Raw genomic sequence first — 21,461 nt, 5'->3', positions numbered from 1 at the left:
GATGATTCTTTCTTATCATTGATGTTTCTATCTCTCTCTCCCTCTCCCAAATCAATACAAAAATAAATAAAAATATGTTGGCACTTATAGTTGACTTGTGAATGACCCTGAATAATTCCTGAGCCTGGGCAAACTGCACCTGGCCATTCAAAGAGACAGACCCGTTCCAAAGGGCACCCTTTGGCGTCGGCCTGATGACAAGTCCATTCTGCTCCCTGAAGAAGGACAGGGCCTTAAAGGAGTCCCAGTTCTTCTAGAGAGCTGCAGGCAGGTGACTTGGCAAAACGAAGTGGCAAAATAAAACATGATGGCGGGGATGAAGTTGGTATAATTTGCTCATTTTTCCTGATGAGAATTATAAAATCGCTACGGGAGATAAATGTTCGTTGGGGCGGGGGGTGGGTTCTGACCTGTGATAGAGGAAGCCATAAAAAGAGGGCAGGTTAGGACGTGACCTTTGGGCCAGCTCCCGGACCCGTGCAGCGTGCACCGAGCATAACGCCTGCAGGTTCACCGACTTCTCGCGAATCTTTTGCAGATTTGCGGTGGTCGTGCGTACGTACATGTAGGCCACTCATGAATATATTTCCCCACGAGTAGCATTTTAGGAGCTGCTCGTGAAACGTAGCCCATTTCGCTTTTGCCCATAGTCTGCAACAAACCAAGTCACCGCTTCCTTTCCATCGGAGCTGAATGCAGGTAAGCTGGCAGGCAGCAAGCTGGGCCGCCTGTCCACGGAGGAAATGTGCCACCCGTTCCAGAGAGGAGCCTGCGTGATGGAGAGCTCCACGTGGAAAGAACCATGGCCCAGGGCAACATCCGCTTTACCCTCCTGTTTCCACTTCGGCTCTTCTGTTAGTTCCAGAGCAATTTGGAAAAGCCATTGGGAATGCGTGCATTCTGGGCACATGTGCACTAATATCTAGGATGTTAACCTTAACCTTCAGCAGTTGCACTGTGGATGATGTATGGTAACCCGCCTCCCTCTCTCTCCCCCCAGTTTGTGGCTCACCCCAACTGCCAGCAGCAGCTCCTCACCATCTGGTACGAGAACCTCTCAGGACTGCGGGAGCAGACCATAGCCATCAAGTGCCTGGTGGTGCTGGTGGTGGCCTTGGGCCTCCCGTTCCTCGCCATCGGCTACTGGATCGCACCGTGCAGCCGGGTACAGCTCTCCGACCCGTTTCCTCTGTGGTTGGTGTGCCTTGTCCTCCTGAAAGGAAAAAAGCTTCGTACTTAAGGGTCTTGTCCGTTTCACCCTAAGTGTTAATTGCCTCAGGAACACGAATGCTGCTTTTGAGTGACTGGGTCAGTTCTAACGGGGGATGAGAGAGGACTCGGTGCAGCGGGATAGATGGCCTTGCAGGCACGTGATGCTTTGGCTTTTAAGATAAAATTGCTGTGGAGTGAAGCTGCATATGTTCTCATTCTTATGGCAGCTTAATCCATAGAGAGCCGCTGGGCCAGCCGTGGGCGGACAGGGGGCGGCCCTGCGGCAGGGGGACCACGACCAGCCTGACAGCCGGCGGCGCTCGCCTGGACCTGTCCACGCCACGTGGCTGAGTGTATTAAGCCCAGTTGCCAACGTGGTGTTATCCAGAGTCCAAGAAAGTGCACGTCAGGTTCCCCAAGCTCTTTGTTCTTCAGAGGGAGGGGAAATGTAGCATTGGGTTGTGGGGGCTTCGGAATTTTTTGATGGTTTTTTATTTTGCTTGAATTCCTTTTGTTCACGACTTTTCTCCCTCTCTCCACGTGCCAGTGTGGAGCTCATCTGACTGTGCCCGAGGGGACCCCTGAACCAGACGGGGAAGGAGTGCTGGGCAGCTTACGGGATCTGCGTTAGGCGCGTAGAGGGCACTGCCAGGGACAGGCGCTGTTCTGAGATCCCGTAATCCTGTTTTTACATTCCCAAATCTGGTTTTGTTTAAATCAGAGGCAGTTTCAGGCAAAATGAGTCAAGGCCACTTACGAGCGACCCTGGAAATCCGCCATCCGCCTGGCTCAGCAGCCTCCCGGCAGCGTCCTGCGCTGTGGGCACCGTCCATGCGCGGCGGTATCCATCCATCTCACTCCTGCTGGAGCTGCCCGAGCGATTCAGGGCGGAAAGTTTGCATTTTGATCCGTTTCGGTGACTCGACTGAGTTCCTTGGTTATGTATCATGGAAAAGTCTCCTACGATTTCTCAAATGCATGAGCGCTTAAGACTAAAAACTATAAATACTGTGAGAGAGCATGCCTTAAAGCAACAGTCACATCCCACCCAAATAGCTTCCCTTTCTGGGGCAAAGGAACGGGAGCTCAGGTTTATCCGTGCTTGTCCCTCAGGGCGGCCTGATCGTGGGAACTTGCACCCTCAGTCCACTCCCCTTTTTCTCTTCACTCATAGAAGCCCAGCTCCCCGCGTGGGAACGCCGCCCAGCAGGGAGGGGAGGGGAGGGCACAGCGTGGTTCCTACCCACATTTACACCTGCCACACACCCTCTACCTGATGGTGAAAAGACAGCCTGGCAAGAATGCTCTGCACACACCCCGTTTGCAGTGCAGGCTGCTTCCCTTTCACGTTATTTGAAGTCTTTAAAGACCAACCTTTTGGAGACTTGACAACTCCCAAGGAAACGAGCTGTACCCCCTCACCCACCCGCCCCCTAATGCGCAGCTGCCCAGCAGCACAGTGATGTGAGCGTCGTGTTCATTTTCCTGTGGAAAACGTCGCGCTGGTCTGCGTGCCTTCGTGGTCGGCCCCAGAAGCGCCTGACCGCCCTCGGTTATTTGTTGACGTCACGCTAAGGACGTGGATGTACGAAAACATCTGTTTGAGTTTGCGGTCCTTTCAATGTGAACCACGGGGCTTTCTGAGGTCACGGACTGAGCGGAACCGTGGGGTTTGAGTGTGAGGGATGGAGAACTTACTTGATAAACCCACCGAATGTACCCAGTCCGCGGACCGTGGAAGCCCTGGGGACAGGAGGAATGGTTTTCATTTCTCCCAGAACACGGGGCTTCTGAGGACATCCTGTCACGTGGGATTTGAAAGGATCGACCTTAGAGTAATTATAAACGAAGCTGTAAGGTGCTCTTGCACTATTTATACGATTTTCCAACTCGGGGATGGGTGACTTCCACTTAAATTAACCTACTTAGAGGGTTAATCGTTTGTATCTCCCTCTTCTCATTGGGATAGTAACAGATAAAACATTTATCCCGATTATAACATTTTTTGCCTTTTTTCTATCATACAAAGCACAACTTGATGTTGGACTATTTAGAAAAGAGGACTACAATTTACTTCTGCAGCAGTAAGATTTCTTTTTAATCTTCCAAGTGTTATTAATGTGCTACAGAGACGTCATAACATTTCAGTTGTAAATGAACGAATTTATCTACAAATTTATCATAACATTTCAGTGATACAGCGGTAAAGGATTACACGCTACAAATGTGGGACTGCTTTTCCGGGACTCTGAGGACCGTGGCCCTGCTTAGTCTCTCGATGTAAAAATGAGAATCACCAGGGTGTGCCCGGTGACTTCAGAAATGCATCTGTGAACGTGGTCGATCCTAAGGCACATTGGATATTTAGAAGCAGTGAAGTCTGAAGGCTTAAGTTACTTTTTGGAGGAAGCATCCCCGAAAAGGAGTCATTTTTATAACCGAGAGCTTTTCAGAAACAGGAACAAAGCTTTGAAAGTGTTCTCATTCCATCCGTTGGGTTTCCTTACCCTGTATCGTAATTTTCATAAGTAGGAGCCAGATTTGCAGAAGTAAATTTTCTTTTCTTTGTTTTTGTTTCACCGTAGCTGGGGCAGGCCCTGCGCAGCCCCTTCATGAAGTTCGTGGCGCACGCAGCTTCTTTCATCCTCTTCCTGGGCCTGCTTGTGTTCAACGCCTCAGACAGGTTCGAAGGCGTCAGCACGCTGCCCAACATCACGGTCCTCGACTATCCCAAGCAGATCTTCAGGGTCAAGACCACCCAGTTCACGTGGACCGAGATGCTAATAATGGTTTGGGTCCTTGGTAAGCCTTGGATTTTAAGTGCTCTGATTTCTATCAAAAACAATGTCTAGCTCTGGCTGGTGTGCTCAGTGGTTAGAGCACCGGCCCAAGCATCGAAGGGTCTCAGGTTCGAATCCTGGTCCAGGGCATGTGCGGGAGGCAACCAATCAATGTGCCTCTCTCACATGGTTGTTTCTCTCTCTGTCTCTTCCCCTCCCTTCCTTCCACTTTCTCTAAAACAAAACAAAACAAAACAAAAAATCAGTGGAAAAAATATCCTCGGGTGAGGATTAACCAACCAACAAACAAAAATCAATATCTACATCATGATCATAATTTTCTCTCTTTTTTTATTGAATTTATTGGGGTGACGTTGGTTAATAAAATGATACAGGTTTCAGGTATACAATTCTATAACACATCATCTGTATATTATGCTGTGTGTTCACCACCCCAATGTCATTTTCCATTTAAAATGTTATTTTACATATATGGTGGCAGTATCACCATTGTTAGATTAGCAGAATAGCAACATAATCCAATAATTTGACAGCTTGATAATGCTACCAGGTATCCTAATACTAAATTTGAAATGTTTATGAGTAACATAAAAATATTAATATACTATGTTCCTGAAATCTAACTTCGATTATTGAATAAAATGAAGGTTTTTAAATGTGACTCACTGTGATGATCAAATATTTCACTGAAATTCTTGTGGCGTCACCCGGTGGCTATCAGCTGATGCTGAAGAACATTGATACCATTTCCGTTTTAGAGCTGATAGGAGAGTCCATTTTCAGCATGCAGTTACTTTGTCTCACAGGGGCCTGTTTGGAATAGCTAGCCGTTAAAGTAAAAATTTTAGGCAATGCGCGAAACAACGGAGATTGGAGCCAGTTTATCTATTGATCGCTAATCCAAAGTCCTTTGCACCGCCCTCTCTATTTCCCCCAGCAAGTTTCCTGGTGTCTTCTCAGTTCCTGATTTAATAGGTTGCTTCCTCCCTCTCATTCACTCCTGTGGCCTCGATCTGGGACAAGTCGTTCTTTTAGACATTTTATTTTGAGCCATTGAGTTTCTTTTAAAAATTCCACAGTGGTTTCCCCTTACATCGTCAAGGCAAGGGGTGGTGTGTCCTCTGCTCCCAGGCAGCCTTTTCTGCCTTTAGCTTCCTCATAGCCTCGGGGCTCCCCTGCTGAAGGGCTTGTTCCCCAGGGACACCGCCCTCCCCCACATGGAGCTGAAAGGAGGAGGGGTAGGGAGTGAGGGGGGCACGATGGGGAAGCTGTCCTTTTGTTGTTAATCCTCACCTGAGGATATTTTCCCGTGGATTGGTTGCCTTCGAACACACCTAGACCAGGACCAAGGGTCAAGCCTGCAACCGAGGTCCATGCCCTGCACCGGAATCGAACCTGGGACCCGTCAGTTCGCAGGCCGAAGCTCTTTCCACTGAGTCAGACCGGCTAGGGCAGGTGGGAGGGAAGCTGTTCTTATTAAAAGTCTACAGGACGACGCTCACTTGGGGGCTATTTCTCCCCTAATCACTAGGGCTCGATAATGAGCCAGTGTCATTTTATAAAGATGAATTCTTCCTCCTCCAAAATTCTCCTGGGGTAAAACCCGTGACTTGGGGAGCCTTCCTGGGGTGTTTCCTCCTGCCGGCCCTCGCCCCTCTGTCTGAGTGGCAGCGTTGCTGGGCCCGCGAGTGGAGGTGTGTTTCACCGAATCCTAACTTGGGGGAGTGAGTCATTCCCGTGGGACCTTCCTCTTCCAGCACCTCTTCCCAGGGAGCAGGGCAGTCTGCTCCGTGGTACCCAGCACAGTGCTTCGCAGCTGGGGCGTGTGTAGAGATGGGGCTGATGGTGGGCCCAGTAGGAGCTTCTCAGGCTGAGCCGCAAAGCCTCCCGGTGCCCCGTGTGTCGTGGCAGGAATGATGTGGTCCGAGTGCAAGGAGCTGTGGCTGGAAGGCCCGAGGGAGTACATCGTGCAGCTCTGGAACGTGCTGGACTTCGGGATGCTCTCCATCTTCATCGCCGCGTTCACGGCCAGGTTCCTGGCTTTCCTCCAGGCAACGAAAGCGCAGCAGTACGTGGACAGCTACGTCCAAGAGAGCGACCTGAGCGAAGCCACGCTCCCCCCGGAGATACAGTATTTCACTTACGGTGAGTCCTCGCTGCAGGGTCCTCGCGTTTCAAGGGGCACCGGGAACCGCATTTCGGAAGGGGATGTGGTGGGAGAGGTGAGTTGAGTGATTCTGGACGGTGGAGACAGCAGGAGCTTCAGAGCCGGGTTCCTATCCAGGCTGACTCTCCAGGGCTGGGTGACTGTGTTCAAGTTCATTTACTCCCTGTGCCTTAGCTTTCACATCCACAAAAAGAAGGTGCTGCAAGGTGGGAGAAAAATCACCCTTAAGTCTAAGGACATAGTTGACTCTCAGGGGCACTGAGGACGTGAGCCTGTCTTGATGAGGGGGAAGTAGCTGGAGAAGGTGATTGTGTGGGAGCTGAGTCCCTGAGAGCGTGTCTGCGAGGTGCTGACCGGTACAGGGGAGGTGCACAGAGTGGCCACGAGATCACAGGCTTGAGAACCGGCAGAATCCCGGAGAGGAGGCCGTGCCTCCTCCAGGTGGCGCGGGAGGCGGAGGTGCCACACGTCTGTGTCACAGAGCAGCCCGGCCCGGCCGATGCCCAGTGTGCCAGGACCCCGATGCCTGCCCTCCCAGCACGCCCCACGTTAGAGAACCGTAGCCTCCCTCCCCCCCCGAGGCAGGATCAGGCGCCCGCAACGAGCAAATGCTCCCATCATTGCAAAATCTCAGATCTGGAAAAGACTAGGAATTACGGCCTCGCCTTCGTTTTACAGCTGAGGAAACTCAGGCAGAGTTCACGCGTGTTCCGACGTGAAGCGTAGTCTGTAGGTGACACGGAGGCTTGCCTTGCAGCGCGGACGCGCAGCGTGTTAACCGCACTGAGCGGGCTGGCGTCTGCTCCAGCGCGTAGATGTGCATTTTACACGTTGTGACATCTAAGCGCGCTGCCTTGGAGCTGGTGAGCAAAGAGGTTTCTGTACCAGGGAGACCAGATCAAAGAAACAAGTGATCACCATTTGTCATTAAAGAACTAACTTGGTTGCATTTTTGTGTAATATATACTTCAGTTCTCGATCACCCATCTCTTTACATGTATTCATGTGTCGTTAATGGCTGTCATCTGAGGGGAAATTTGTGAATTCAGACCACACTGCTTATTATGTGTGTGACTTTGATCAAGTTTTTAACCTTTCCACGCCTTGTAGTCTGCATCTCTGAAAGGAGGATAACAATAACACCAGGTCTGTAGGGCTGCTGAAATCCCAGGGCCTGGTGCATAGTAAACACTCAATAAACGGTCCTTTTTATTGTTGTTGCAAAGGTGTGTGATGCCTGCCTTCTCCTGGGAGTGGCCCCGTTCACACAAAATCAGCCCCATCGCACTTCATTGGCCTTCCAGGGAAACAGTCTCCTGTGACCTTGAGAAGTGACCTTGAAAGGGTGCTGGGGACCTCATTAGAACCTCTGTGGCTCAGTAGCAGTTTTCGTTTTCCAGGAACACGGTATCTTGTTCAGATACTGCGTCGACAGCACCGTTGTTATCCGGGACATTCTCACATCTGTTATTATGACGTTTTACTTCATTAACTGTGAGATGAACTAATTCCCACGGTATACAGAAGTTTTGTGCCCCAAGTTTATAGGATGACAGACTTGTTGGCCGATAAACCATCAGTCAGGCCTGTCGTTTTGTCATCCTGACCGCCTGTGTCTCATGAAGCGTTTAACCTCCATCTTTCGCACTTAATTCTGTTTCTGCTCAATGCGAAGTCAGCTTAGTATCTCCACTGGAATAATTCACATGAGTGTAGGATTCATACGTTTCTGCTTTAACACGTCAAATAGAGCCCAGACCGTTCATTAAATCTAGAATAGCTTTGACGGAGACATTAACCACCTACCTACAAGGTAGCGCCCAGTGGAGGTATTGGCTTTGCATAGTTAGCAATGAATGGAAAGGCCCATGTTTAACCTCCCTCTCTGTTTCCAGCCAGAGACAAGTGGCTCCCCTCCGACCCTCAGATCATATCGGAAGGACTCTACGCCATCGCCGTGGTGCTCAGCTTCTCCCGGATTGCCTACATCCTCCCCGCCAACGAGAGCTTCGGCCCCTTGCAGATCTCCCTGGGCAGGACCGTGAAGGACATCTTCAAGTTCATGGTCCTCTTCATTATGGTGTTTCTCGCCTTTATGATTGGCATGTTCATCCTGTACTCTTACTACCTTGGGGCGAAAGTAAACGCTGCTTTTACCACGTAAGTAAGATGTCTTGTAGGCTTGGCAGGATGAGGATAAATTCTAACACGTGTAGATGAAGCAAAGGAAAACTCAGTGATTGTAATAGCGATGTTTTTAAGAGAAGAAAAGACTCCATTGGAAACAGCGCCCGTGTGTACTGACACTGCTCCACAGATTCTGCTCTGAGCTTAGTGAGCAGTTGACCACAGGATGAATCAGAATTCGGAAAAATCCTAGACAAAAAATGGGCTATTTTGAGAGAGTTGAGTAGTAAAATTTTAATACTGGATGTCTCTTACATTATGTATGACATTAAATTTAGTTTCATCATTTTGTAGCTATTACTGTTATTTCAAAAAAGTAGAGGGAGTCAAGCAGGAGAAATGACAGCTCAGTGAGTACGGCCCACTGGAACGGTAACTGTGTCCTTCCTCTGGTCAGACTGGTTCCGCAGTGCAGACTCACCTCTCCCAGGAAGTCTTCCTTGATTGAGCTCCCTTAGTCTTTGTCCGTTTAAGCTCTGTCAGCATGGAGACATCCAGACGGAGATTCGCTGTCACCCATGGGTCTGGCTGTCGTGCAGGTGGCCCTCCCTCTGTACTCAGGCCTTGCAGGTGGGAGGCCATGCCCTCCACCTCCCTTTGTGTCTGGAAATGTCCCACGGGACACCAGCTGGACGGTCAGCACGTTCCCGATAGACTGAGATGGAGCCTCACGCCCTGCCAGGCATCACGTTGTTCAGAAATTAATTCTTTCAAGTCGTCAGTAGAGAGCAGGTCTCGGGTGAACGAGACCTGAAGCTCTTGCTTTCAGTGAAGAAAATGTCTGTCTGAACCCAGTGGGAGGCGCACAGGGAGCCTGGAGCTCCGAAGGCCTTTGGCCCTGAGGTTTCCTCCGCGGCTGTGTGAGGACGGGCACCGAGCACCGTGGGAGAACGCGGCTTGGAAACCAGGCGGCCTGGCTGCCGGTGCGGCCTGCTGGCCGGCCGCCGTGGCCTCTGGCCGTTAACGTGTCTCTGTTAGTTTCATCATCCTAATATATATAAAGAGCTCGGTGGCGTCACGACCGAACGGGCGACCGGTCACCGTGAAGTGCATGGAGCACCTCTCGGTCTCCCCTCTCCCCCAGCCCCCGAGCTGTTCACCATGACGGGGGGTGGGGGGGGCAGGACTGGGGACTGTTGAGCGGTGGTGGCGGGCTGCTTCGTGGGGTGGCCGTGAGCTTAGTGGAGCAGTCACCCAGGCGGCGGTGAGTTTCACAAAGCAGTCGCGGGGCAGGCGAGTTTCGCGGGGCAGTTGTGGGATCGGGGAGCCTTGAGGAGCAGTCGAGGGGCCGTGAGCATCGCTGAGCGTCCCGGGGCGGGAGCTTCACGTAGCTCGCAGGGTGGCAGAGGCCACGTGACGGAGGCCAGGCTAGGCCTAGGGACCCTAACCGCGCACAATTTCATGCGCGCTGGGCCTCTAGTTTTAAAAATAAGCACAAAAAGGTTTAAGGCAGGTTGTCGTGCGGGTTACATAGGTAATTTATAGAAAGCCTCTCGCCCACAGTGGGAGTAGGACCCGCCAGCGCCCTCTCTGTCTCTGTCCCCTCCCCACCAGGTAGATTGACACAGAGTCAGAGGGAATGAAGGGGGAGGGAGGGGTGCGCAAGGAGCAAGAGGAAGAAGGCGGGAATTCCCTGAGGCCGTGAAATTAATGGCAGGAACAGGGAGGTTGTAGTTTTCTGTCTCCTAGCACCCGCGCTATGACAGCACGCGGACAAATGTTCTATAACAGAGAGTAGCTCTGTAGGAACAGGATTTTATTCCGCCCCTACCCCCAGGGCCCAGCACAACTTCTAGAACATAATAGGTGCTCCGGCAATATTGGTTGAATGAATGAATGAACAAACTAGTACTAAAACCTATAAATCTATAGAATTGTTATTTAGAATCTGTTATAAGATATTTTAAAAAGTTTTCATAAATCTTTGGAAAAAGGTCTCACTTTTTTTTTTTAAGATAAGAAAGAATTTTATTCACCTCCATATTGCTATTTGCACAGTTTCCCAGAACAAGTTGTACAGAGTAACACAAATGCTATGGTCCAGATGAAATACAGAATTCGTAACAGGAGGAGATTGTTCCTCAGAAGAAAGGCGACCCCGTGTGCTCTGGGATAGCACTGCAGCAATGAAAACAAGCTCGGTGTCCGCGTAGGACTCGCTCTCGACCTTTCCTTTGCGATGGAGTCTACGTGGGTAGTTATTGAAGGGTTATTCCTGCTGCTCACAGACCAGCAGTTACAATGGGGTCATATGCTGAGACCAGCCGCATTCAGCTGGCAAAGCCCATTTAAGGGATAAACTGGGGCCTTCGTCGGGGGGTGGGGGGGGAGCGGGGAGGCTATGTGCTCACTGCTGCATGGGACCAGGAGTCAGGAAGTAGATTATTTAAACTGAGGGAAAAGCAGAGGAATCTCTCCTTCTGTTGCCTCCTCTTCGTCTGCAGCCAAGCATACCTCCCAGCAGGTGCTAATCCCTGTGACATGGCTCACGGGAGCGGTGTCTGCCGTGAAAGCCTGACCCCTCACCTGGGCCCACAGCTGTAGGTGCCCCCCAGTTCCCAGGGGCAGGGGTTCTGTCCGGTACTTTCGGAGATTTTTTGCATAAACAAGAATATAAGCGTTTGTATACCCCTCTTTTTTATTCAAATTGTAGACTATTTCCCACTTGCTACATCTTACTTTTTTTACTTAAGAAGGTATCATTTTATATAGACGCCGGAGGATAGATCTGTGTCATAGCGTTTCGCCTGTGGGTGTACAGAACTGTTTACCACGCCCTACGGGTGGGTGTCCGGGTGCTCTTTCTGCCCCACTGCCTCGCTGCAAGGAAGATGCCTGTGCATGGTTTTCTGGAAGTGGGCATATAATTTTGCCGACCTTGTTCTACTTCAGAAAACCTGATTGAGATTCTGAACCACCTACAAGATCACACCCCAAACTTCCATCCTTCTAGGAGACAGGAATGGGCATGGTGGTAGAACTTCTTTCCCCAAAAACGTCTACTCCGGAGACTTTTTCCCGGATAACTTACAGAACGGCTGTGCGTCAGCACCAAGTAACCACACGCTTCTGAAAACCCGAGAATAGCTTCTGTTAAACATTGTAGTAAAACTAGAGGCCCGGTGCATGAATCCGGGGCCCTCAGCCTCAGCCTGGTGGGGTCCCTCAGCCTGGCCTGCGCCCTCTCACAATCCGGGACCCCTCTGGGATCGGCTGAAACTGGCAGTCTGACATCCCCCCAGGGATGTAGTAGTGCGCAAAGTGGCAGGCGGCCGGGAGGAGCCCAAGCCTGGCCAGGTGCCTCGCCAATCCCGTTCATCCCGGTCCCCCGCTGTGCCTGCCTGCAGCCGTGGCCGCTCAATAGTGCTGCTGCTGCTGCAGCTGTGCTTGCCAGTCAAGAGCGTTGTGTCTGGCACCCATCCGTCAGCTGAGCGGTGCTCCACTGTGGGAGTGCACTGACCACCAGGGGGCAGTTCCTGAGTTGAGTGTCTGCCCCCTGGTGGTCAGTGAGTGCATAGCAACCGGTCTAATGGTTGAATGGTCGAACGGTCACTCAGGGTTTTATATATATAGATAATTCCATTCTGGGGTTTATGATGGTATTTTATGATGACATTGGACATTGGTACAGTGGCCAGACCCTAACTTGTTTTTACTTCTGACTTTTTAACACGGAAAACTGTTCGCTTGCTGACGGTGTGCCTCATTCTTTCGACAGTGTGGAAGAAAGCTTCAAGACTCTGTTTTGGTCCATATTCGGGTTGTCTGAAGTGACTTCAGTTGTGCTCAAATACGATCACAAGTTCATAGAGAATATTGGATACGTGCTTTATGGAATATACAATGTGACTATGGTGGTCGTTTTGCTCAACATGTTAATTGCTATGATTAACAGCTCGTACCAAGAAATTGAGGTAAGCAGACTCCTACCCGTGGGTCTGTCCTTGCCGTCGTTCTAATAACACAGCACATCTGCGTCGTGCCCTGTGGGTGGTCCAGCTCCTGGAAGCGAAGAGGCGGGGTGCGCCCAGGCCGTCCTCTGTGTTTTCCACCAAGACAGACAGCCTGCGCCTTCCTGTATCTTCTAGGGGCACCTCGGGGCTCCCCACGGCTTTATCATCACTCTCGGGGTCTGTTTCAGAAGTTTTGAAATTGGCGGCTGGAAGAAGTGCTAGGCATTGGGAGGTTGCTCTCTCCCCATTAGCCAGCCAGCCGTGAAAGGTCCTGGAGGGGCATTGCTAGGCATCTGGCAAACATTGCTGATGTTCTTTATCCAGTTGGAACTTTTACTGTTGTGGAAATCATTCTACTTGGGGTTTCGGATTGGGCTGGTTGGAACCTTTCTTCACGGTTGTGAGTATGTTTTCTATGTCCTCCGGTTTAGTGTTCAGTAGCTTCTTAGGGCCTTGCTGTTTGTTAAGTCCACTGAGTCTCTCTGTGTGCTTTAGAGACACACAGATAGTGCTATCAAAGCCAAAGCGAGGGCCTCCAGGTAGGAGAACTGTGGTACTTGGCATTCCTGCTTGTCTAGCGAGTGTGAACCAAGGGAGCCAACTTCTTCCACTCTGGACCCCCTCCTCGTCGTTTCTCCTCTCCATCATTTCTCCCAGTAGGATGGTCACGCCTGTCACCAGGGGGCAGCGCTGAGGGCCTTGTGTGACATTTGAGGACATATGGGAGACACATAAACGCCAAAGTGCAATTTCATCTGAGTACCGTTTTTCCCTTTGCCCTGGGGGTATAGTATGCTGTATCTACAGCCTCTTGGATGGGAGGGAGGGTGGCTAGGGAGTGGGGAACTATTGATGGATGTACAGAATTGGCAGGGAGAGAGGATAATCTTCCCATCCTTCCTTGACCCTGACTTTTTCTTGTGCTTTTCTTTGTGTCTTGGGCGGGGGCCAGAAATCCTTGTTAAATTTCAGTGGGTACACACAGAAGCATATGGAAGAGAAAAATAAAATAAAAAATGAGTATCAAGGAAGTTGATAGAATATTATGTAGAACAATAGAAATTATAAGCAGATAATTGTATATACATCACTTATCTATTTCAAAAGCATAATTTAGGTTCATTGTAACACCCTATAGAATCGATTACTAGAATTTTTAGTTTTTAAAATGAGTTCTGTCTTTTATGTCTTGTGACACAGGATGACAGCGATGTCGAATGGAAGTTTGCTCGCTCGAAACTTTGGTTATCTTATTTTGATGATGGAAAAACATTACCTCCACCCTTCAGTCTAGTTCCTAGTCCAAAGTCATTTGTTTATTTCATCATGCGGATCATTAACTTCTCCAAATGCAGGAGGAGGAGGCTTCAGAAAGACATAGAAATGGGGCTGGGGAACTCCAAGTCCAGGGTAGGTATCCGACGCTCCCCGCGCGCGGCCTCACGGGGAATGTGGTGTCTTTCTCCTGGCCTTCCGATGTGTGTCCAATAATTTTTCTGTGTGAACTTAGAAGATGTCGAAAGTATTGTCCATTCCACAGTCTTTCATAGACGAATGATTAATACTTTCCTAATGTGTCAAGAGGTCACTTAATCTATGCCTTGCTTTGGGTCATAATTTCACGTAAACTACCCGATTAAAATCAAACAAGAAATCCTTTAACTCGTTAAAAGTGAACAGAACACTTGGTTTCCTGTGTTACATGCTTACAACTGTTCTTCCAAAGTTGAAGAGTTTTAACTGAACATTTTCCTCATGGTTGTATGTATGTTCAACATCACCATAGACTTCTTATTTGTACAGACCCTTTATTGGGCTAAAGACTCCTTTTTCCTTCAGTGTTATAAAATTGATGCAGGCCTAAGAGCGTCCTCAAGTATTAACCGTAAATGCCCCTTTCAGAAATAATCAAGAACGGTGTGTCCTTGAGTGGCCCCGGTCGAGTCAAACTCATCAACAGAGATGAGTTTCATGATAACAGTTTATTACCATGAACTCAGTTTTCAGAGACAGAATTGGCATAGGACACAGGAAGACAGGGGCAGAACCACAAATAATAGTGAGCAAGGCAGGTCGGAGGAAAGGGTGGGGCTAACACTCCTGCCTGAGGTTGTAAGAACGTCCTGCCGCTGGGAGCCGCAAGACAGCACTGTCATCTCCAGGAAACCCAGGCCTCTGAGCCGAGCTGGACCTGGTTCTCCGTGACGCTGGCCCAGGGCTGGATTCATGCGATTTCATTTCTCACCTTTGAAGACAGAGGTGCTTTCCAAGTCTGTAACCCCCTGGCAGCTCATTCCGTAGGAAGGTGGCCTTTGAAGCCTTTACACCTGGGTGTGGGTCCTTAAGGCCATGCATCTGCAAGGCAGTGATGGGTTGCGGCATCCCAAGGTTTCAAACAGTACCCCGTGCGTGCCCACCGAGAGGCAGTTTACTGTCAGGAAGAGGGCCTGGGCGTCTGACCGGGTTTGAATTCCGGGCTTACGGCCTATTGGCGAGCCCCCTGGGTAAAGTGCTCCGTCGCTCTGAGCCCCGAGTGTCGCAGCTGAAAGAGGAAGCCTTGGAGGGTTCTCGTGAGAATGACAGAGGCGTACCAAGTTCCAGCCCAGACACATAGCAGTGCCTTTCCTCATCCGCAGTTTGCCAAGTGTTTTGCTGTACATTTGACCCTCATGCAGCACTGTGAGGTAGGTATGACTATTGTTCCCACCTTATAGCTGAGACAGCTGGAGCCACTAAAGTCGCTCACTTGTGCGAGGGCACGGGCCCAGCGGGGCAGGCGTGGGACTGAAGGCAGCACCAGACCCCGCGCTTCCTGCTGCGCCCGGCCGCCCCCTCACCGCTGCGCTCTGGCCTGGCTCTGCCCACCTCCCCGCCAGCTGCACCTTCAGCCGCAGGGTGCTGCTCTCTTCAAGGGGCCAGCCTCTACTTGCCATCTTGGGCAAATTCTGCTGCTGCTGAAGTTGACTGTGCTTCTCTGGGCATTTAGTAGCTGAGGCTTTATTCTTTTCAAAGAAAGCCTCCCCACGATGGGAATGCAATCCCTTACGCTTCACACCCTAGCATGGTCTTTCTGTAAGCGGCGATCCCCGACTTCTGCCTGATGGTGTCATGATGGAGAAGGGAAGATGCTAACGGAGAGGGCATTCAGGTGGCACATGGCTACCTGGACCCCGAGAGGGAAAGGCAGGGTGTGCCCAGGACCGCGAGGGGCAGGCGTGCTCCCTGTGGGGTGCCGGCGGGAAGAGCAGCTGTCCTGGGGGGGCTGCTGAGAGAGAAGGAAGGCTGAGCCACACCCCTCAGCCTCCCAGGCTCTAACATCTGCTTCCAACTGCCATTTTGATTTGGTGAATTGTGCGGGGAGCTGTTTACTCTCCTATCCATAGATATTCTCTGTGAACTGAATTTAGCGAAAATTTGGAGAAAACATATGTTTCTGTTTTTCTTTTTTTAGAAGAGAGGAAGGAGCCTCCAGACCCCTTTTGTCAAAGATCTTTCCACATATAGGGACTTTTTTAAAACGCTGTGGGATGTGGGACAAATTGTTAAAAATCGGGACTGTCCCGCCAAAAGCGGGACGATCTGGTCACCTTAGTCTAGGGCCAAGATACTCGGGAAGACATGCTATTTGGGCAGATACTTTAGGGCTAGAAAATACTAAACGATGCCATCCGAACGTGCGTGTTCCGTTCACATGGGAGAGGAACCCGGCTCGGAGCTGGTAGAAACGCTTCTATGCAGCTTCACCTTCTAGGCGCCCTGGATACATGTTGATAAAGTGTTCACGGTCCCCAGGATCAGGAATGCTTAGCACGAGCCCACTTGTAAAAGGATGTTTTCAGTTAACCAGCTCTGTGACAGCGCATGCTGCCAGCACGTCAGTGATGTGAGCATGCTGCTCCCATTAACTCTGACCTTCGGAAATATACTAAACCACATCTAGAACTCAGCTTCCACAAAATGTCCCTCAGAAGTGCTGAATCCAGAAACGTTATCAAGGAGGATAAAGTAGATTATATTTGTTATTTCCAAATGAATGTATTCTGATTTACTAGGTTAATTGTATTTTTTCCTAGTTAAACCTCTTCACTCAGTCTAACTCGAGAGTTTTTGAATCACACAGTTTTAACAGCATTCTCAATCAGCCAACACGTTATCAGGTAAGTATTCATTAAACATATCTCTTTATGTCTGTAATTCTGTATCTGTGTGTGTGTGTGTGTGTGTTTAGTGAGGAGAATTAGATCATCCAAATATACTATGAGGATAGAATAGAACAAAGTAGGTTCAGTTATGGAGGGGATTTTATAATTCAGAGTCTAAGTTCTTTATTATTATTTTTTTGGTTGAGGAGGAAGAGTGTTTTGCTATATTGAAAGCAAAGTGTTGGCACAATTTCCAAAGGACACTTGTACCTTGAGCTGGAGGAAGCAGGGAGAGAGACGGCATATTTGGAAAATAATCTCTGACTCATTTCTCCAGGTTTTCCCTGCAGGAGATCCATGTTTCAGGTGGCTTCTTAGGCTATACTGTTTCGTCCATGCTACTTTAAAATACGTTTTGCATTTTGACATTGGATGTGACATTTGAGCACTATTCTCCAACTCACAACCGGTTATAGTTCTCTGTTTTCCATCTGGTTGACCACTTTTGATTATCCAGTCTTTAGATTTCTGATGTGTACAAGATTGCAAGAATGAGGAGCAAAGAGTTGGATGATGTGTGGTGATGACAGTCAATGGTTATAGTTCTCTTTATACAATTTTCTTGGAAGCAGCAAATTCTGCAAAATTGCTTGGCACACTGATTGCCAAAGTCTGACTTCTTAATGGTTATATTATATTCCATTATATGTTTGACTTCATTTATCATTTTGGTGGAAAGGGAGGCTATGCTACTATGAGCTATTACAGCAAGCAACCTTGCATACGTGGCATTTTAACTGTGCAGATCTGTAGCATTGTCTGGCTAAAGAACAAGTGTATTCTATAATTGTTCAACTATTATCAAACTGATTTTGATGGAACGTGTACCAATTTATATTCTGAGAATAAATGTATGAGAGCGCCCGTATCCTCCTCAATTGTCCAGCAGTGTGCTCGTCGCCAGTGGTTTTGACCTTGCCCAAATGGGTGAAAACGGCATCACAATGCAGTTTTGCTTTGCATTCTTTACCATGAACGAACGTGGCCATCTCTTTACTTTCAGTGTTCTATATGCTTAAGACCCAGTATACATTTGCCTTTCTTGATGGGCTTTTTGCTATATATTAAGAGGAATTCTTTTAAGAATCAATTAATTCTTTTAAGAAAATCAGTCCATTGTCTGTGATATAATTGAATTTCCCCTTACCCCTTTGCCCCCAGTGTGTTGTATGTCTCTTTAATGTTTATGGGTGTTTTTTCCCCAACTTTTTTATTTTTGTGTAGTCAACTTTACAAATTTTGTATGACTTCAGGTATTGTGTCCTTTTTAGAAAGATCTTTCACCACATGAGAATTTTCTTTAACCTATATTTTCTTTAGTATTTTCATGGTTTTAACTTTTTAACTGAAGATATTTGATCCACATAGACTATATTTTGATGCAACATGTGAGGTGGGGATTCTAATTTATTTTTTTTCCAGATGATTACACCCCTGGGCATCTTTTCTACTGATTTAAAATACCACCTTTATTATTTACTAAATTATTATATCTATTTAGATATATTTCTAGGCTTTTGATGCTGTAGAACCACATTATTTTAATTATTACAGTTTAAAACAAAATAAAACACATAAAATACAAACACCCTTATGTCCTTACTTTAGGACTCTTATTTTGCATAATTTTTCCATTTTTCCTTCCTTGTTTATTTATTTGAATTTTAGAGTCAGCCTGTCCAGTTTGCACAATATCCTGTTGATATTCTCTTTTTTTAAATATATTTTATTGATTTTTTTACAGAGAGGAAGGGAGAGGGATAGAGAGCCAGAAACATCGATGAGAGAGAAACATCGACCAGCTGCCTCCTGCACACCCCCTACTGGGGATGTGCCCGCAACCAATGTACATGCCCTTGACCGGAATCAAACCTGGGACCCTTCAGTCCGCAGGCCGACACTGAGCCAAACCGGTTTCAGCATGTTGCTATTCTTATTGTGATTGTGTTAACCTAAGAACTGACATCATTATAATGTTCTGTCTTCCTTTTCATGAACACGATATACCTTTCCAAGTGTTCAGATCTTTGGTGTACTCAGTATCATTTCAAAATAATCCTCCTAATGTTTGTATTAATTAGGATTAAAGTTTGCTGCAAATCACACAGACCCACCAAATACCAGCCACTACCTGGCTGAAAGAAGATAGACATTTCTTTCTCTCTCATGAAGAAGTCAGGAGGTGATGATTCCAGGGCTGGGCTGATGCTAACAATGCCAGGGACCCAGGCCTTTCCTATCTTGCACTCTGCGTGCATACCTCTCAGTCTCACGTGATCGCCTGGGGCCCTGGGCCTAGAAAGCCAGCGGAGCCCTGGCTACTAGTTCTGCCTCCACAATGCGATTAGAAGGCAAAAGGGAAGAAAGATATGCCTCCTTCCGGGGAGGAACTTCTAGTAAAGCTACACAGATAACGTATCTGCAATGGAAACTAGGAAATGAGGGTTTAATTCCAAGTGGCCTTGTGCCAAGCTAAAAAAAAAAAAAAAAAAAGGAACCAGATCTGACCGCCTCTGCTGAAGTGGATTAAGTTATTTGTGTTGGGGCGTATCCTTACGTCTTTACACCTACTGATAGCTCTGTTACTTGGCTTACAAGTTTCAAGTGCTGTCTTTTGACCGTCCACTGTAAAATATGAGAAAATGAATATGCTTATTTTATCTTTTATCATGCTCCCCGTCTCCTCCCAGCTTTTGCTAGTTAAGTCACTAGAACGATAGGAGAGTTAAAAAACACACAACCAACCAAAAATCACCTTCCTCTACCCCTTAGGTTCAGCACCTAAGGCCTGCGAATTGAACTACCAGAAGACAGCTTAACGGGGAGGGGGGAGGGAGGGGGGATAAAAACAGCTTCTTTACACACGCAGAGCCCGTACACCCGGGAGAACCCGGCGACCAGTAACTCAAAGAGGCAGTTAGAACGTGGGGCTTATATACCCTCTTGGGAAGTGACAAGACAAAGGAAAGGAGGTTGGGCTCCGGGCAGGGGGCGGGAGGTGATAAATCGTGGGAAGGTAAGTATATGGGGAAGTAATGGAAGAGGCAGGTGGCTTTGGGAAGGTTTGTTTTGCAGACCCGTCTCAGGACAGCTTCCTGTCTTAGTGAGGATTCAGGAGAGTGGAGGGCCAGACCTTCAGAAAGGACATGCCCGTCCTGCTGTTAGGCGATAGGAGGAGGGCAGAGAGCTCTTTCTGCGTTTTCTGCTTCTCAGTCGCCTTTAGCTCAAAATAATTATGCGATGTGACATATTCGGGGTGCCATGTTCTGATCCCCTTCACTACCTTGTCAGGATCACAATTAAACAGTCAATACTCACCACCATTTTTTCTGGCCATAGTTTCCTATTAATCTCTCTGTTGTCAATTTGTCTTCTTGTAGCTTCTTCAAGGGGAGCCATGGAAATGATGTTTTCTGAGTTATTTCATGTTCACAGCTGTTTCCTATTTGCTATGTGTTTATACTGACTAGCTGTAACACTCTTAGACATGACTTTATTTTCTTAATGTCTTTGTAAACATTGTCCCCCTGTTCCTACAATGGAACGTTCATGGGAAAGAATTGGAGGACAGCGTGATTGTTTTTGGCTTATAGTTGACCTAGGTTGTGTTTGAATGACCCAGATTTTTTTTTTTTCAATCTTTAAAATCCAATAACTTGCTATTGATTGTTCTATAAGTGGATCTGTGTGAATTTTACTGGCACACAGTAAGGCCATTCAATCTGCACATTCAAGTCTTCTTTTATCTCTGAATAATTTTCTTGAATTATATCTTGAAATAGTTTTTGGGGTTCCTTCTTCAAAGATACCAATTAGATGCCCACTGAATCTTCTTTGCCTGTTTTCCAGAGCTGCCATTTTTTCCTCTATTCCTTTTGAATTTTCATCCCTTTCTCCTTTTGGCTTCTCTTTTATTCTCATATTGTATTGTATCCTGCCTATCTTCATGTATGCTACTTCTAATATACCTTTCATTTCTATGATGATTTTATTTTTTCCCTTCTTGAAAATTCTCAGCTTATATGTCATCTCTAGCTCACTGAGTACTTCTGGCAAACAGGACTTTTCTCTATAATTTCTCTTTCAACCCAGTGGTCCAAGCTTCTGTAGAATTGATATAATGAGGTCAAGGGAAGCTCTCAGCCATGACTGTCTGCTCTTAACATTGCCCCATACCCCCAGTCGACCTTTGCATATAGCCTCTCTAAAAAAAGGTAAGGATGCCTCTAAGCTCCATTAAAGAAGGAGCTTGTTATTTCTGTTTATTATTTTCCTTGTTGATTTTGAGTAATTTGGAAGAAGCAGAGAAATTCCCACATTCACTGTCAAACTCAAGCTTCTTGCAGCTGAAAATGGTTATGCTTCTAAATGAGATGATCCTTGCTAAAGGCCGACTCCAGAATCCTGTACATTTCGTATTTTCTAAGGAGAATTCCCTGTGCCTGTGGCGTAATCTGTGCCTCCCAAAAAGTGATAGTAGAAAAAGAGGAACGCTGAGAAAAAAGTCTCAGTCAGCTCTACAGACACCAACCAAACTTGACAGAAAGGACTTGATTATATTTAGATAAAATCTCTTTATTATGGACTCCATGAGTGATAGCAACAGTTGGTTTAGTTGTTATGGATTTCCGTTTTATGCAGTGTGATTATAATAGATGACTTACCTACGAAATTCCAGGTCTTAATCTGCTAGGTGGGGATTTTTCCTTTAAAGTGGTCGCCTTTGGGAGACACTAATTCTAACGTTGCTGCCACAATTCAGAGCATTTTTGGAATATCTCTGAAGAATAACTAACAGTGGAAATGGCTAACCTTGGCCCCTAGTTAGAGCTGCACGTCATTTTGGAATTCACATGTGTTATCTTTCCAACATGAACTAAGGGATGGACTATTTCCAGGTCTCCTCACATTGGGGAACCTGATTTCAATCAGACATGAG

At 47.7% G+C, this 21,461-nt stretch overlaps 1 protein-coding gene across 3 annotated transcripts in view; it reads left to right on the top strand.

The window, feature by feature from the left end:
• Window positions 1–21,461, top strand: part of TRPC3 (transient receptor potential cation channel subfamily C member 3) — a gene marked incomplete at its 5' end in the record, with an annotated part of 67,001 nt that overhangs the window by 36,731 nt on the left and 8,809 nt on the right. Inside the window, 8 exons of one of the 3 annotated variants that reach the window (XM_079773136.1) lie at window positions 1,001–1,165; window positions 3,798–4,014; window positions 5,925–6,158; window positions 8,076–8,340; window positions 12,086–12,281; window positions 13,521–13,730; window positions 14,957–15,004; window positions 16,394–16,477. In XM_079773136.1, the coding sequence (XP_079629262.1) occupies window positions 1,001–1,165; window positions 3,798–4,014; window positions 5,925–6,158; window positions 8,076–8,340; window positions 12,086–12,281; window positions 13,521–13,730; window positions 14,957–15,004; window positions 16,394–16,477 (1,419 nt within the window). The remainder of the gene's footprint in view (window positions 1–1,000; window positions 1,166–3,797; window positions 4,015–5,924; window positions 6,159–8,075; window positions 8,341–12,085; window positions 12,282–13,520; window positions 13,731–14,956; window positions 15,005–16,393; window positions 16,478–21,461) is intronic. The other 2 variants (XM_079773137.1, XM_079773138.1) reach the window with 2 other exon arrangements.

This window comes from Cnephaeus nilssonii (assembly GCF_951640355.1).
Source record: "Cnephaeus nilssonii genome assembly, chromosome: 5".
Classification (NCBI taxonomy): Eukaryota; Metazoa; Chordata; class Mammalia; order Chiroptera; family Vespertilionidae; genus Cnephaeus; species Cnephaeus nilssonii.
The sequence above is the reverse complement of the archived record's forward strand: the minus strand, read 5'-3'. Positions and strand labels throughout refer to the sequence as shown.